Source organism: Trichosurus vulpecula, chromosome 2 (genome assembly GCF_011100635.1).
Source record: "Trichosurus vulpecula isolate mTriVul1 chromosome 2, mTriVul1.pri, whole genome shotgun sequence".
Lineage (NCBI taxonomy): Eukaryota > Metazoa > Chordata > Mammalia > Diprotodontia > Phalangeridae > Trichosurus > Trichosurus vulpecula.
In genome coordinates, this window is record NC_050574.1 from 212,760,018 (window position 1) to 212,776,959 (window position 16,942).

Consider the following 16,942-nt stretch of genomic DNA (forward strand, 5'->3'; position numbering starts at 1 on the left):
ATGGATAGATGAAGTGATGATTTTTAATGATGGGGGAGACATGGACATATCTGTTGGCAATAGGGAAGTAGCTGTTAGGGAGAAACTGAAGATTGATAAGAGAGTGGGGTTGACAGGAGAATTTGCTGGAGAAGACAGGATAGAATGTGACTGTGTGTAGACTGCTTTGCCTTGGCAAGAAGGGCCACTTCTTCCTGTGAGAGATGAGGAAAAGGGGAGATAGTGGGGGAAGTAAGCAGAGGGCTCAGTAATAGAAAACATAACAAGAATTTTGGGAAAAACAGAATTCAGATAAATCCTACTACCTTTTCCTCATGTCTTTTTGGCAGTGGAATCAGGGACCCAAAAGAAAAAAAATACTCAGATTTTAAAATAAGGGCACATGTTTCCAAAGTATACAGTTCGCATTTTAGAGGTTCACGTCCAACAGAAACATAGCTTGCTTGGTAAAGCAGAAAGGCTTTATTTTAAAAGAAATAGAACAGTTTGACAGTTTAAGGAGATACTCATACTAGGATCTCACGCACACTCGAGCACGCACACACACACACACACACACACACTCACTTGCCCGATGATTTTCCTTACAATAAAGATAAAACCAAAGAAACTAGCTTTCTTTATCCAGTTTCCTAGTATAACTTTACTCAGCCATATTTTACCATATATTCAGTCCTCAATCCTATTTGGCTCCCTCTCCAAGTTTGATCATATTTCTTTGATGGAACACCCTTGGTTAAATGAAGGTATAACTTAAACTAAGATTCCTGGATCTCTGATTTCACTATATAGAGAGGGATGACTAAGAAAACCTGGGGGTGTAAAGTGAGGACATTTCGGAAAGGGAAAGACTAGAGACTTTGTGTTCGGTTATAGTCATCAACTTTTGTTGAACACTCATATTATTTGCTATCTAGAGTAGACAGTAATTGATGTCATATGAATAGTAAAACTCTTAAAATTAATTATTGAAATTAATTGAAACAAAATTATTGAAACTTAGAATGAACTAGCAAATTATTTGTAAGATAAGATTAGTTTCTCAGAGTACCCATTTGGCATTTGGAGAAAGTGTGATCACTCTAATCATGTATAGGCAGTAGTTTCTGATCACATTTCAGGTATTTTCTCATGTAATTCCCCAATCTGTCTTCCATACAGCTTCCAAAGTGAGTTTTCTAAAGCACAGGGCTGACGTCCTGCTCAAAAAACTCTCCTGCTCAAAAAACTTTGGTGCCTCCTGGTTACTGCTAGAATCAAATATGGACTCCTCTGTTTACATTTAAAGCCCTTCTTAACTCAGGTCCAGTCTCCTTTTCCAACCTTATACTGTCTTTCATGCCAAAATAGCTTTCTTGATGTTGATGCTACATTCCATCCTGTCTTCCATCCCCATGTCTTTGCATAGCTGCCTTCCTCCCTTCCCCCCCCCACCCCCGCCATGCTTAGAATGCTTTCTTTCCTTACCTCTGCCTCTCAGAATTTCCTAGTTTACCTCAGAGTTCAGCTCAAGAGCTATTTTCTATATGAAGCCTCTGTTGTTCCCCCAGCTGCTAGTGCCTCCCCCTTCAAAGAAATTACCTTGTGCTTATTGTGTGTATACATATATGTGTGTGTATGTGTGTGTGTGTATAAACATAGATGTTCTCTCCCCTGATAAATGACAACAGGGACTATTTCATTTTTATTTTTAGTCTTTTATCCACAGCACCTGGCACTTTTTTTTTTAATCAGATTTGTTATTGTATTGGTATAGGGAACTCCCACTGAGGAAATTGCCTCTACCAGTGAAAATCAGCATCTGCTATGCAACTCAGTCTTAGAGAAGTAGTTGCCTGGGAGACTGAGAGATATTAGGTGAGTTGCCCAGGGTCACACAGTCAGTAACTGTCAGAGGCAGTACTTGAAAGTAGGTTTTCATAATTCTGAGGCTGAATCATTATCCGTTATAAAACACTGCCTCTCACCTGTCACGTAGAAGTTACTTAAATAAATGCTTATTGATTTATTGGAAGCATCCTGGTGGCACAGTGGTTAGAGTACACTGCTTGGAGTCAAGAAGACTCATGTTCCTCAATTCAACTCTGGCCTCGGACACTTACTAGCTGGGGGACCCTGAGCCTCAGTTTGCCTCAGTTTGCCCCAGTTTCCTCATCTGTAAGATGAGCTGAAGAAGGAAATGGCAAACCACTTCAGTATCTTTGCCAAGAAAATCCCTAAGGGGGCCATGAAGAGTTGGACATGACTTAAAAACAACTGAACAACAACTGGTACTGATGTATTGATTAATGGGATGGGGGCATGGTAAGAAGCTGAAAATAATTATCTGCTGTAGACCTGCATATCCAGAAACACTAGAGTAGTAATTTTGGTTTGGATGATCTCTTACCATTTTTCTTCTCTTCAGTTTGCTCATCTGTAAAATTGAACATGATGCTTAGCTCACTAAAGTGTCAAGATGAGACAGTTAGTTAATTAGTTGATATTCTAACGTGCTATGCAATAAGATAATTACTATTTAATTATGTTCCTTTATGAGCCATGGAGCTTCATATTGTGGGTCTCTAGTAGCCAAGCAAATCTTATAATGAAGATTCAGCTCCCTTTGTTAATAGGTGGCCAATTTTCTAATAATTTAAAAGGTTCTGAAATTTAAAATCAATTTTGGGAGATGGAGAAATGATGAGAGAAATTGTTTGACTTGTACCCTAAGTGATATGGTTTCATTTGTAATATTGAAGAGCTTGGATCTTAATATAAATTTTAATGTTTTCATTTTAGAGCATATAAAAAGTGAAAGCTGGTTCAGTATCCCTGATAAGGGAAAATTTCAACTTGCAGAACATACTATCATTTTAATTTTATTTGTATTCAGCAATGCTTGTACATCTGTGTGTACAAAATTCTGTAGCATTTTGGAGAGTGCTTGCTATCCTAGAATCTTGGAGAATCTTGTGAACTGGAAGCTGTTGTTAAGATAAACTTTTTGTTCCATTTAGGAAAGCTTAGTATGTGTAGAATATTGTCATTATGGAATTTGAGACATGTCCACTGTCCCTGGTCATTGAGAGTTACCCCTGAACTTGTATCCAGTGCAGGATTCATCCCTGCTTTAGCATGCAAATCCATTCTCTCTTTTAACAAAAACTATTTTTTATTTGACAATTTTAAAACAATCTAAACAGAAACAAAGTAAGAAGAGAACTCAACTACATAAGAATTATTTGTTTTTTAAACTAATAAACCAATAGCATCAACTTACTGATTCAGATCTCTCCTACATCTGTATGCATATAAGGTTTTTTATGATCCATTTTATTACCATAGTAAATGTATATGCTATTCTTCTAGTTCTGTTTTCTTCCTTTTTGAACAATTTCATATGTCTTTCCATATTTCTTTATATTCCTGAAGCTTGTCATTTTGAATGGTGCAGTAATATTCCATCACACTGCTGTGCCACAGTTTGTTCAGCCACCCAAATCCTTTTTCTACCAGGACTATGTAATACCTGTTTACTTCTTCAGCTGCGGGTGGACCACTTGTTTTGCTAGTCTTCAGCATTGGGAGGCGTGTCAAACACACAGAAGCCGGAGTCATCTTGGCCAGATGGTGTTTGATACAGATGGATGGTTAGTTGTCATGCAGATCTTCTAGTTGGTAACTTGTTGCTGCCATCTGACTCAAAGAATCATTCACACACCCTGGCTGTCAAAAGCATCTTCTCTTCTGTCTGTTTTAGCTGTCATGTCTGTGCTCTGTACAGAAGTGTTGACAAGACATTGCTGTTGTACATTTTCAATTTGGTTTAGTGATTTTTCTGCTTCATGGGGTCTTTGATAGTTGCTGGAGTATACTTACTCTGGGATTGCATTTTTAAAAATATGTACTGACAGTGCAACAATTATTTGACCTGAGTAACATTTTCAGGTTTTGTTGGGTTTTTTTTTAATCCATATACTAGACATATAAATGACAACCTTTGTTGTTTTCCTACAAATCATTTCTGTTTCATTGTTTCCAAATGTAGCAGAATAGCTAAATTCTACTGACAATTTAACATTTAGGTATAATATATTTTTGTGGCCTCTCCCCCTCCTAAATTTATGTCATCAGTCATCTAGCTTTTTTTTTTCTGAATCTTCCTCCTGAATCTGTTTTTTTAAGTAGACAGTATAAGCATCTCATTTTCATCTTCAGAATACTTAATCTTATTTTACTTCAGTCCTTATTTCCTCAAATTTAATCTTCATTCCTTTATTATATTGTGACTTTTTTTTTCCTGCTTCTTAGTAAATGGACTTTACTTGTACTTTTTCATCAAAGTACTTTTGAAAATCTGTTTTGTTGGCATTTTCTGCCAGCATTCATCTGTTATGGATCTAGTACCTTTGCATCTAAAGAATATAGTAAGAAGAATATTGTTCCAAATTTTGCATATGATTATTCAGGCCAGTAGAACAAAGTAGTAAAATTCTTCAACTTGTTGCATTCACTGGCTCCTTTAAGATTCCCCATTACAGCATCATTCATTTATATTTACATGTTATATAGTAACATCCTGGAGAGTGTTTTGTGTCAAAGGCCAGAAGACTAAAATTATTTGACAAAGGCTTAGTTTTCTGCTTGGTTAATGAAGGAAAATTAACATTAACATTAATTATTTCTCTTATTTTGGTAGACTGATGTTGACATAGAGAAGTTTTAACAAGGTATCAGCGGATTTAGAATTGGCCAAGATTTGAAAAATTTTGACCCTTGTCCTGGCCACTTTTATTAACTGAACTGAATGATTCTTTAACATATTACTCAACCACTGTAAACATTAGGAATCATTCAATAAACAAGCTTTATTGAAGTGGATACTATGTGTCAGAAACTACAATAAGGTGCTAATACAGTAATACACAGATACAAAGAATGAAACAATCCCTACTCTCGAGAAGTAAAAAAGGATAGGATGTAGAGTTGTATATGCCCCTAGGAATGATGTCCCTTATGTTACAAAAGAAGTTGAGACTTTGATGGTAGTGAAAAGCAGATCCAGGATTTTAAATCTAGGTCTTCTTTCTTCAAATTAAACCTTTTCACCTTAAATTTAAACCTTACTGGCAACTTTCTGGTCATTGTGCATATTTTCTTACCTTTTAAAAGATAGCTGCTTAGAGTTTCAGACTCCTTTAAGAAAGGTTCATTCCATGTGGAACCTACTATATTCTTTAAGCAGGAATAGATGTTGAGGATACAAGCTGCAGATTTCCCAGATGGCAGAGTCCCCACATATCCTCAGTGCTTTCACAAAAATTGTTACCATCAGGTTCCTTCCTCTAGTTCACACTCTCAGAACTCACACCTGTTCTGAGATCCAGTGTGATGTGAGTCCAGGTATCATTAGATAGTTTGGCCTTGAGTTTGACTAGATCGTTTCTTAGATTTAGACTTGGAGAATACAAGCTGTTGGACAAACCAAATGGTCTCATGAATTTCATTCCAGTATGCACCAGAATGAAAACTGCTTAAATGTTTTTGTGCCCTTTCATGCATTTAGCAAATATTTACTCATTGCCTTCTATGTGTAAGGCACTGTGCTAGGCACTTTGAAGAAAATAAAGATGTATGGCACAATCTAGGCTTAGATTCCTAAAGTAATATGCTACCAGTGTAAAAACTATCAATTCTAACATATCTGTGTAAATGTAAACAACAATCACAGGTTAGTGAATCTCTGAGAATATTAAAACTTCCTTCAGTTTAGAGCTTAATTAGAGGTTACTTTTACTTTCTCTCCAAAGATAAAATGGGCAGTACTCAAACGTACGTATTCACAATGCTGACCACAACCCTCTTGAAGTAAATTTCATCATGGTGTCATAGAAAGGACTGCAATAGCCCATAATTTGGCCAGCCTCCAAGATGCAAGCCAGGAGGTCATTGACAATTCAAGTGACCACTTGAATCCTGTGTGGCTGGTTCTTATCACTGTCGATTTGTTCACCTTCACCATATTACTTATCTTTTGTTCACAGATAAAGATGTTTTTCTTCTAGAATTATATTATTTTCACCTAATAGTGTGTTTTCTTACCACCGATCAACATTGTGAGCTTGGGTTTACCAGTATTACTTCCCCAATTAGATTTTCAGGTATTGTCCAAAATTGATGGCTCTGATGTAGAATTTTCAAATGTTGAAGTAGGCTTCCAGTACCTACCCTGCCCTAAAGCAATAGCTACATGTTGTTCAATTTTCCATTGCCATTAACAGGCAGCAGGATTAATTAAAGTAAAAATACAGGGGAATATTATGGAAACACCATATGAATAATAAAATAATAGAACAGCAGAGACTAGCAATGACTTTTTTATGACTTTCCCTTGAAACTTCAATTCCTTTAGAAAAATAAGTCTGTTTAAATCAATTTTTACTTTGTTAAATTGCTTTTTTACAGCTCCTCAGTTGTGATTCTTTTATTTTGAAGCTTTGCTCTGTTTTTATTCCTTTTGTGCAAAAGTAAATAGACAAGGTCATGAGGACTTTTGTTTAAATAGCATTATCTTTTCAAAATTAACTTTGTATTATATTAAAGGACACTATTAGATAATTTTATAGAAATTATTTCTATTTGATAGTTCATGACTTTATATAGAAGGAGACATCAATGGAAGACTGATCAGGAGGATGTAAATGCATGTACTATTACTAGAAAGTATGTTGGATTTGGAGTAAGTTCAAATCCTGATCCTGGCACTTGCCACCTCTGTAATCTTAGAGAAACACAACTTCTTTGGATTCTCCATTCATCATCTACAAAATTAAGGGATTGGACTAGATGACCTCAGTGGCTCTTGGTGATAGAAATTGAGGAAAATAGATTTAGAGCCTGATGGAACCTTGGGGGTATCCAGTCCAAACCTCTTATTTTGCAGATTAAGCCCCCGAGAAACAAATGACTTGTCCCAGGTCACACAAATAGCCAAGCAAGTGTGAATGCAGATCCTGTGATTGCCAGCCCCAGCCCTACACTCCTTCCCATGTGCCACACTTCTCTAGGAACTATCTGCAGAACTTGGCAATTGATCCACCAGCTTTTCTCATTTCTGCTGCTCTCTTGGGCTTGGATAGCAATAAGCCTAATGTAATCCTCTCCTTTTCTCCAAATTACTTTGTATCCAGTTTATGTTTAATTTTCTACATACCTGTTGTATCCCCACAAAAGAACAGAAGCTCTGTGAAAATGAAAACTGCTTCGTTTTTGCTTCATAGCCACAGTGCCTAGCACAGTGCCTGGCAAGCAGTATGTGCTTGATGAATGAGTGAAGGAATGAATGAATAATGAATAAATGAATGAACTTAGAGCTCTAAATCAAGGATTCTATGAAGTATTAGGTTTTTTTGTGGTTATTTGAGGGTGGGGGGAAGCGGAGGGTTTGGCCATAGCAACTCACAAAATGAACCTACTAAGGAAAGGAAAGATTGTAATCTGATTTGGTGAAGAGTATTCTCACACTAATGAAAACAAGGATCCTTGAAATAAATGAAGGATTTGTATAGATCATTATTACTAAGAAATGAACCTAGGTATTTCCAGATGTTAATACCAATTTTAAAGGACCAAGGAACCTTATTTTGTACTCAACATAGCTAAACTTGTGCTTGAAATATTCTCATTCCTTTAAATGTGGGTGGCTTGCAATAACTTAGTCACAGTTATGGGTGATGATTTTAGAGACATACCTCAGAAGCCAAGTGCTAGCTAGATATACTAAATAAAATTCTAGGAAAATAAAAATTCAAGTAGGCAGACCATATCCAATTAAAATTATTTGAGTGGAACTAGACCAATATATATTTTTTATTTAGCTGTCAGTAAATATCAGGCTAACTTTTTTTTATGTCAGCAGACTGAAAACTATGAACAGAGAATACGTGAACAACAGGAACAGCTGTCACTTCAACAAAGTATTATTGACAAGCTAAAATCACAGTTACTTCTTGTGAATTCCAGCAGAGGTATGTCAATGTTAATTGTTTTTATCTTTCTTGAGCTCCTTAGAGGAAAGAAAGGTGAAAGTTGTGATTCTTTCTCCCAGTTTGCTACAAAGTTTTGATATTTTGATGACTATGGTACAAAATCTTCACATTTTTATTATTAACATTTAAGGAAAGAACATTTGAAGCCCTGATAGATGGCATGAGTTCTCTAAAGAGGAGATTTACCCTTGCACACTCTTAGTTCTCTGGAAGTTTCAAATGTTTCTATATACATATATGTGTGTATACATGTGTGTATGTGTACATATATATTTAAATTTAGTATACATATATATCATATTCTCTGTCTCCTTTATATTTTGAAACACTGATGTCCTCTTACCTGTCTAACTGTTTATCTCAGTATTTTTTGGTGAATCGTCACCCATGTTCCACATTCTCCCTTTTCTTCTTTCTCTATTCACCCTCTTGATCTCATAAGCTCCCATAGCTTTCACATCTGTATGCAAATAAATCCTAAGTATGTGTGTGTGTATATGTGTCCATATATATATATATAATTGTATGTATATGAGTGTACATGTATATATGAATATATAAATATAGACATATATATGTGCATATATATGAAAACATGAATCTATACTACTGCCCTTCTAATTGAATTGAAGGTAGATGGCTATCTTTAATATATGTGTATATATTTAATATAGATTGATATATATGCATACATATTAAGTAAAAGATGTTAAATATATGTGTGTATGTATATGTGTGGGTGCATATATGTAAGCCTTCCACATCTAACTCCAACCTAACATCAGAGTTATTTCACATTGTGTCAGACTGGCCTTCATGCTGTTCAGTATTTCATCTCCGGACTCTGAGCCTTAGTCCAAGCTGTCCCAAATGCCACGAATTTACTTCCTATCCCCCTTCTCCTTTTCCAATCTTTAACTTCCTTCAGGGCGTAACTCGGGAGCCACTTCTTATGAAAGAGCCTTTTCAGATCCTCCTTGTTGTCAGTGCTATCTCTCATCAACTTATCTTGCCTTTACTTTTATGTGAACATGTTGTACTACTCTATTCTCTTTACCTCCTCTCCAGTATAAACTTCCCGAGGGCAAAGACTAAATTTTATTTTGTTTTTATATCCCCCGCACCTAGCCACAAGGCTTTACATGTAGAAGTCCATAAGGTGGTAAACAAGTGCTTGTTGGATTAGGTTGACTCTATATAAACCTGGATCTTTGAGAGATTAAATTACTTACATACTTGGATCTATGAGTGGTTACATTATTTTAACAACTTCTATAAAAATAAGAATGTTTAACATGTAATTTATTCAATATACTTTATAAAAGTTTACAATTTTAAGGTATGAATTAATTTATCTAGAGAGAATTATTTCAGTTTTTTAGTTTCTGGATCTCACCTTTTCACATAGTTTTACACTAACATCTTAGAGGGTGTTTTTGTTTTTCAGATAATGTCCATGGCTATGTTCCTATGCTGGAAGAGAGTGAAAAAAGGAAAAATGACATACCTCTTAATGTAACTTTTGATCAGCCCCATGACAAAGTGAAATCAGGAATCCCAAGAGAAAAACATTCAAAGGTAGTCTCCCCTGCCTTTATGTGGAATTCTAGATTTATGCCCTAAGAGATATCTAAAAAGAGAAATCAAGTTTGACAGTCTTCTAGAATGGTTCACTTATAAAAAGAAACAGCAACAACAAAAGAAACCCTTATGCCATGATTTGGAATTTCCTTCAATCTCCAAAATACTTCAGCAAAAGCTGAAAGTCAAGTACAGCTATGTAATAAGTATAAGTCAGTGTATTTTTCCACAATCCTCCACCAAGAATATTAAGTAGAAGGTCTGTGCATGCATTTTCATCTTATTTGTATGTTCTTATGAAGACTGCATTCTATTTTCCTGAAGCTTTCCAATTAAATCATTATTGTTAAGGCTGACATTTCACATCCTCAACTATTCTCCTCACTATCATTTATCTAGGTTTATATATTAGAAGCTACATCAGAGAAGGTAAAGATGGAGTCAAGATAAGAATTATATGGTTAAATAACAGACAGCAAAATGTTTGCATGCTGCAAATGGTCATTAGGTTATTAACAAAAAAAAGTTCCAGCTTTTTTTCCCTACAGCTGCCTTGACTTTTTTATTTTTAATTATGTTTTTTTCAGTGAGGTAAGTTAGTTGTAGAAAACCCAAGCTTAAATACTCCTTTTTCATATTTTAATGTCCACCATATTAAGGTACTATTTACAAAATCACAATCAGTTTTTTAAAAGTTTCATTTTCAATCAGTTGCTAATTACAATTAAGGTATTATCCCATATTCCAGTTTTCCTCTTAGTGGAGCCAATGGAAAACTTTTTTTTTTTTTTGCGGGAATGGAAATATTATATCTGCGATTCTGCCCATTCAGTTTGAAAGATCTTCTTGGACTAATTTGGGGAGAAACTTAACTTAGGCTTGGCCAGAGGATAAGAAAGGATTGAATGGATTGAAGGTGATCCAAAATAAAGAATAAAGAAATAAGCAACAATACCGTCACTTGAGACATGAGTTCTGGGCTACTGCACTCCTAAATGAAGTGAAAGTAAATGCACTATTCTTAAATTTTTGCCTAGATCCCATTTTTCTCCTGGTAGAGCCAATGAGAGAATTTGGAGAGGCAATAGAGAACTATGACTAATAATTAACTTATTAGAAAAATCACAGTTTATTTCTATGAATTTATAAGGCTTCTATTAGTACTTTAAACTGTACAAGCAAAGCATAAATAGGAAGGAAAGGATTAAGGGATAAATGTCACTTTACAGAACTGAATACTGAGTTTTTCATTAATTCTGTGATCAAGGCCTTGTACATCAGAGAGATGTACAGATGTAAAGATGGCCCCCAGATTCAAGTTTTAATAAACCACTAAAGTTCATAATTTTAAAAACTTAATTCCTGCATTTATTCAGCTATTGCTAAATTTGAACCATGAATACAGTTGTCTTGCATTTCTGTGAACTAAGTAAATTATATCTAGAAGTGTTAATTTGAAAATGATTTTATCAGATTAGTGACAAATACTAATTACCTTGAAGAAACCCAATTTGAAGCTTTAAAGTTTCTGCACACATCTATAGCTTATTTATATAAGAGAAAATTTAAGATGAAAGAACCTCTTGGTATTCTCAATTTGGATTTTTTTCCCCTAATAAAGCATTCATTGCAAACCACCACCACCACAATGCCCCTCCTTCTCCGTCCCCCCCCCCCCCCCCCCCCCCCCCCCCCCCCCCGCTCAAGTTTCCATGACTGTGTTTTTTAGTCATGTCCACCTCTTCGTGACTCCATTTGGAGTTTTCTTGGCAAAGATGCCAGAATGACTTGCCATTTCCCTCTCCAGCTCATTTTACAGATGAGGAAATGTTGGCAAACTAGGTTAAGTGATTTGCACAGGGTCATACAGCTAGTTAAGTGTCTGAGGCCAGATTTGAACTCAGAAAGATGAGTCTTCTGGACTCCAGGCCTGGCACTCTATCTACTGCACCACCTAGCTGCCCTTCCATTAATAATAGCTGATAATTAGGTAGCACTTTAGGATTTGCAAAGCACTCTATGTATATGATCTCATTTGATTCTCACGACAACTCTGTAAGGTAAATGTTATTATTTATTTCCGTATGACAGACGAGGAAACCAAAACTGAGAGTAGCGTAAGTGGCTTGCCCACGGTCCCACAGGTATTAAGTATCTGATGCAGGAATCAGAATTTGGGTCCTGACTCAGCCCAGTACTCTATCTACTGCACCATCTAGCTGCTGGTAAATAAAGTGCTAGGAATTAACTACTAGTAATCATATTGGTGCAAAATGATGAGAAGCAGTGTGGCATAGAGGGAAGAGTACTGCCTCTGCACTCACAGATCTATGGACATCATCCAATTTCTCCATATCTCAATTTCATTTGTAAAATGAGAAGGTTGGACTACATGGCTTCTGAAGTTCCATCCAGCTCTTATTAAATTATTTTTCATAAAAAAGAATTCAACAGTAACGATTCTTTCAGAATGGAGTGCTTTGTGACTAGTTCATACTGCCTGTATTATAAAGCCTATGATGATGCCTATGGAATACTACTTTTATAAATATGTTCCTTGAGTAAATAATGGGGGAAAATTAGATATTGAGACAGAATGCTGTCCCTACAGTGGCTAGGTGGTTCAGTGGATACAGTGCTGGGGCTGAAGTCAGGAAGACTCATCTTTACTTTTTTTTTTTTAGCATTATAAAGGTTTTTTTTTTTCATTTTATTTATTTGTTTAGGTTATGCATGTATAGTCATGCAAAACATTTCCATAATGTCATGTCATGAAAGAAAACATAGACCAAAAAAACCTCCAAGAAAAAGTAAAAAGAAAAAAAGTATGCTGTATTCAGATACCATCAGTTCTTTCTCTGAGGATGGATAGCATTTTTCATCATAAGTCCTTCAGAGTTAAGACTCATCTTTCTGAGTTTAAACCTGGCCTTACACACTTACTGGCAGTGTGACCCTGGGCAAGTTACTGAGCTCTGTTTGCCGCAGTTCCTCATCTGTAAAATGAGTTGGAGAAGGAAATGGCAAACCACTCCAGTGATCTTTGCCAAGAAAACCTTAAAATCGAGCCATAATTTTTTTTTCTGGTAGCAGCTAGGTGGCACAGTGCTGGGCCTGGAGTCAAAAAGACCTGAATTCAAATGTGGCCTCAGACACTTACTAGCTGTATGACCCTGGGTAATTCACTTAACCTCTATTTGACTTAATCTACTGGAGAAAGAAATGACAAACTACTCCATTATTATTAGATAGCAGTAGGCAAAATTCTCTTTATCTCCTTAGTTGCTATAATCTCTTTGAAGACAATAGAAATTCCTTAGGTAAGGGGAAAATAATTCAGCCAGCTCGAGGTGTCAAGGAGCATTTGAGGAAAAGAGAATTTGGCCTAGAACCCAAAGTGGAAAGTGTTCATTCAGTGAGGTGCCAAGCTAGATGTTCTGTGTTATCTTCACTAGTTCAACTTGATTTAAAAAAAACAAAAAAAACCAAATTTGTATAATTTTTAGGTTACCCATGCAGGCTTTGTAGTTTATTTTTCTTTAAGAGTAAGTATTTGAAAGGATACATATGCAATGTTGTAGAAATCTTCTATCATATACACTTAAATACTGTTTAACATGTTAGCATAACAATATTTTCTTTTAACTTTGGCTTCAAAATTAATGCCAGCATTCCTACACTGAGAGTAACACTAAGTGAAAGGTAATTATAAATAGCATATTTCCAAATTAAAGATATTTTATAAATCTTAACTAGGAATAGTCAATAAGAAAAGCTTGGGAAAGGTAAAGGTTTCCCAATTCAGCCAGCTTTCCCAGTCATCTTTACCGATTGGGAAAAGGTATACATGATATACCAAATAATCCTTGTACAAAATATTAATAGCTCCTTCCCAACCAAACCTTTCATCAGAGTCACTAACAAAAAGAAAGATCAACTTACGTTTCAGATTCTCTCTCTTTCCCCTGTATATTGTGGTGATAATAATGGGAAGCTAAATAGCCAAAAGACAAGGTGGAGAAGGAAATGGCCCCATTTGGCTGGATAACCCATAAACTAGATTATATAACTAGGTGAGAGCTGGACATGCGCAAAACATAAAAGGCGAGATTAACTTTAGAGAAAAATCCTTTCATCAGAGAATGGGAGTTGAGTTAGCAAGTGAAGAGAAATATTTTGAGCTGATGGAAGGAGTACATTTGCTCTCTTAGCTTTGTCTTTTTGGCTTATGGGGTTAGGGAGGGAAAGAAATAGGTCAGGACCAAAGTCATTGTGGACAGCGGTTGGTTGGAGAGGAAATCATAAAAAATAAGAAATGCAGAGAATAAAATACATTAAGCAGTGAGAACCCCTTTCAGAAATGTTTGCTTTGGAAGGCCAAGATTTCTACTTCTACCACTGCTCCCATTATATGCTGTACTGTGAACAAATACAAAATAAGGGATTCCTTACCTCACTCTTAAGTCTACTGAAGGGATGGTAAAGGCCTTAATCCAGAAAACATAGCTTTCACTACATCCTAGTTTGGATATGGTATTTTAGAAAGTGTTTCTTTATGAGGAGATGGGATTTGAAGGAGAGGGGGTTTGATGGGCTAGTGAAAAGACTGGCATGGAAGAATGACTGGTTCACTTTTCATATAGATTAGGATTATTGGATGAGAAGAGCCAGATCCTATCCTGGTAGTCCTAACTTCTAGGAGTTATCTGCTCTTAGTTTGTGGAGTTTGCTTTCCAAAAATGATCATTATTACAGAAACAACTTTTTGTAAGGAAGCATCAAATCTGAGAATGTGCACTGATCATCAAAAAATGAATGTAGGAACTTAATAAATAATCATTAATAATGATGAAGTGATCTAAATTGTGTCCCCATATTTCATCTCATCTGGGGGATGCATCTGTTAGATACACTGCCTTATATTTGTGATATGGACATAATTACGTCTGCAGTTTTGCAATCGATTATTTTGCAGTCATACATTTAAAAAATATGTATCCAAAACTGCATTATAGAATTCACTTTTTCAAAAAAAGGTAACTTTTTGCCTGTCCTGTGAAAATAACTAGTAGGATTGATCTCCAAAATAGAATTACAGTAACAACTCTCTGTCAGAATAAATTCAGCCATTTATACTAAACACCAGCTTTTATGCTTTAAGCCTAACTAAAATATTTATGTTCATCTATATCTTCATGTGCCATTTTTGAGACCTTATATTTATATAGGATAGTTCTAAATATATTTGTATAGCACACCTCATTTGCTCACTTCCCTAAATTTAGTTGGCTCTTTTGGAATACAATAAAAACAATAATAATAACAGTTACCATTTGTATAGTGTTTTAAGATTTGCAAAGAGCTTTACAAATATCTCATTTGATCCTCACAAAACCCCTAGATAGGTAAATATTATCATTATCCTCATTTCACAGACAAAGAAACTGAGATCAGTAAAAGTTGAGTGGCTCGCTCAGGGTCAAACCACTAGAAAGTATCTGGGGCTGAATTTAAACTTATTCCTTTCTGACTCCATTGTGCCACCTAGCTGACTTGCAGATTCATGGCCCAGGTCCCTTTGTAATCCATTCTCTGTTGGCACACAAGAGACACATAAATCCAACAGCAAACCATTTAATTAAGACACAAAGCAACAAGGAAAGAGAATCAAGTGGTAAATCATTCTCTATATTCATATACAAATGGGTGCCATTTGATACAGTTCCAAGAGAAATACTATTTTGTTCCTGTTCTCCAGTGAGTTTCCAGCATAGCACAGAAGGAGAAGGACACAGTCACTTCAGAACCTACCATGTAATAATAAACTTAGGGTGTAGTACCTTTTGCCTCTGAAGTTTTGGGTTTGATGATCTGTTGGGTTTTTTCCCCAAAAAAAGTCTCCTAGGAGCAGATGAGAACCACTAAAACTTCTTGCTTCGCCCTCTCAGCTTTTTTTCTCTCAGCTCACTGGCCCTTAGGACTCAAAGTGCCTCTACAGTTCTAGAAGCCTTGCTTTTTAAACCTCTTGCCTTGTAGAGTACCACCCCCCCCCCCCACCCACCCTTCCAACCTGTTGACACTATGGCTGGACATACAGCTTTCTGAGAGATATGGTTCATATAATTTCTCCCAGGAAGCAGTGTGCTCTTGTCCCCAGCAAATGAAGTCCAAATCATGCCCACTGTATTCAATCCAGGCAAATATTTAAGAATCAATAGTTTGAGAAATTGTAAAAGAAAGATAGTGAATAGTGGAGGCAAAGAGAATAGGGTACATAAGTGTGGGTAAAGCTAATGAAATTTAGTAGAGAGATTTTTAAATATCGTAAAGAAGCTGAAATAAATTATAATAAACACTGAATGAGTTCCACTACCTTTAACATCATTCACAAGCTTTTAATTAGACTAGTACAGTTAAATTATTATCATGAATTTTCCTTTTTTATGATTTGCCTAGAATTTCTTGAATTCCTTCTGTATGCATCTTGTCTGCTCAAACTTTTTTTATTTGCTTGTACTAAAACACTAAAAATAGAAAGAATCTGTATGCAAATATATAGTTGAGTTGCTAAAGGAGGAGAGTTAGACAATCTGCAAACGTCCATTATAATAATAGTGGCACTGTCAAGTAAGAAACATGAACAAAGCTCACTACCATGACATCCAGAGCTCCAACATTGCATGTGAGATCTGAACCCATTGTTGTGACTTCTGACCTTGCCCAGTGTCTTAGACTAAATTTGTTGTTCTTATTCCTGCAGTCCCCTTCAATCTGTGGTGCATTAGATAAAAGCATTGGATTTATTTGGGTTTAGGGCAAGCAGAGTTCAAATCCTATCTGAGATACTTGGGATAGCCCTGAGGCTACTCATTTAACTTTTCTCATCCTCTGTTTACTCATATCTAAAATAGAGATGATAATAGCACCTCCTTCCCAGGGTGGTTGTGTGGATCAAATGAGATAATATGTGTAAAACATTTTGCAAACCTTAAAACACCATATAAATGTTAGCCATTACTGTTTTACAGACAGAATCTAATCCTTCACCAAAATTCTTTGTAAGAGCCTATAAAGCCGAAGTTTTAGCAAACTGGGTGGTAGCCCAAGGCACCAAAAAAATGGTACGTCTTAAATAAATGGTCTGTCTTAAAGCAAATATTTATTTGTACCTAAACTGCCACAAAACCTACCAGAGTTTAAACTCAATTGAAGGCAGAGACTGTCTAATCTAAATTTCATACCTCCCTAGTAACTAGTTCAGTACTCTGCAAACTACAGGTTCTTAATAGTGTCCCAAAAGGTGTCCCAAAAAACTTAGTGTAGTTGTAAGG

At 35.8% G+C, this 16,942-nt stretch overlaps 1 protein-coding gene across 4 annotated transcripts in view; it reads left to right on the plus strand.

The window, feature by feature from the left end:
- The window catches only part of TANK (TRAF family member associated NFKB activator), a 90,490-nt gene that overhangs the window by 52,544 nt on the left and 21,004 nt on the right, over positions 1 to 16,942 (plus strand). For 2 of the 4 annotated variants that reach the window (XM_036746912.1, XM_036746913.1), the window contains exons 3-4: positions 7,901 to 8,009; positions 9,478 to 9,608. In XM_036746912.1, coding sequence (XP_036602807.1) covers positions 7,901 to 8,009; positions 9,478 to 9,608 — 240 coding nt within the window. Of the gene's footprint in view, positions 1 to 7,897; positions 8,010 to 9,477; positions 9,609 to 16,942 lie in introns of all 4 variants that reach the window. The other 2 variants (XM_036746910.1, XM_036746911.1) reach the window with 1 other exon arrangement.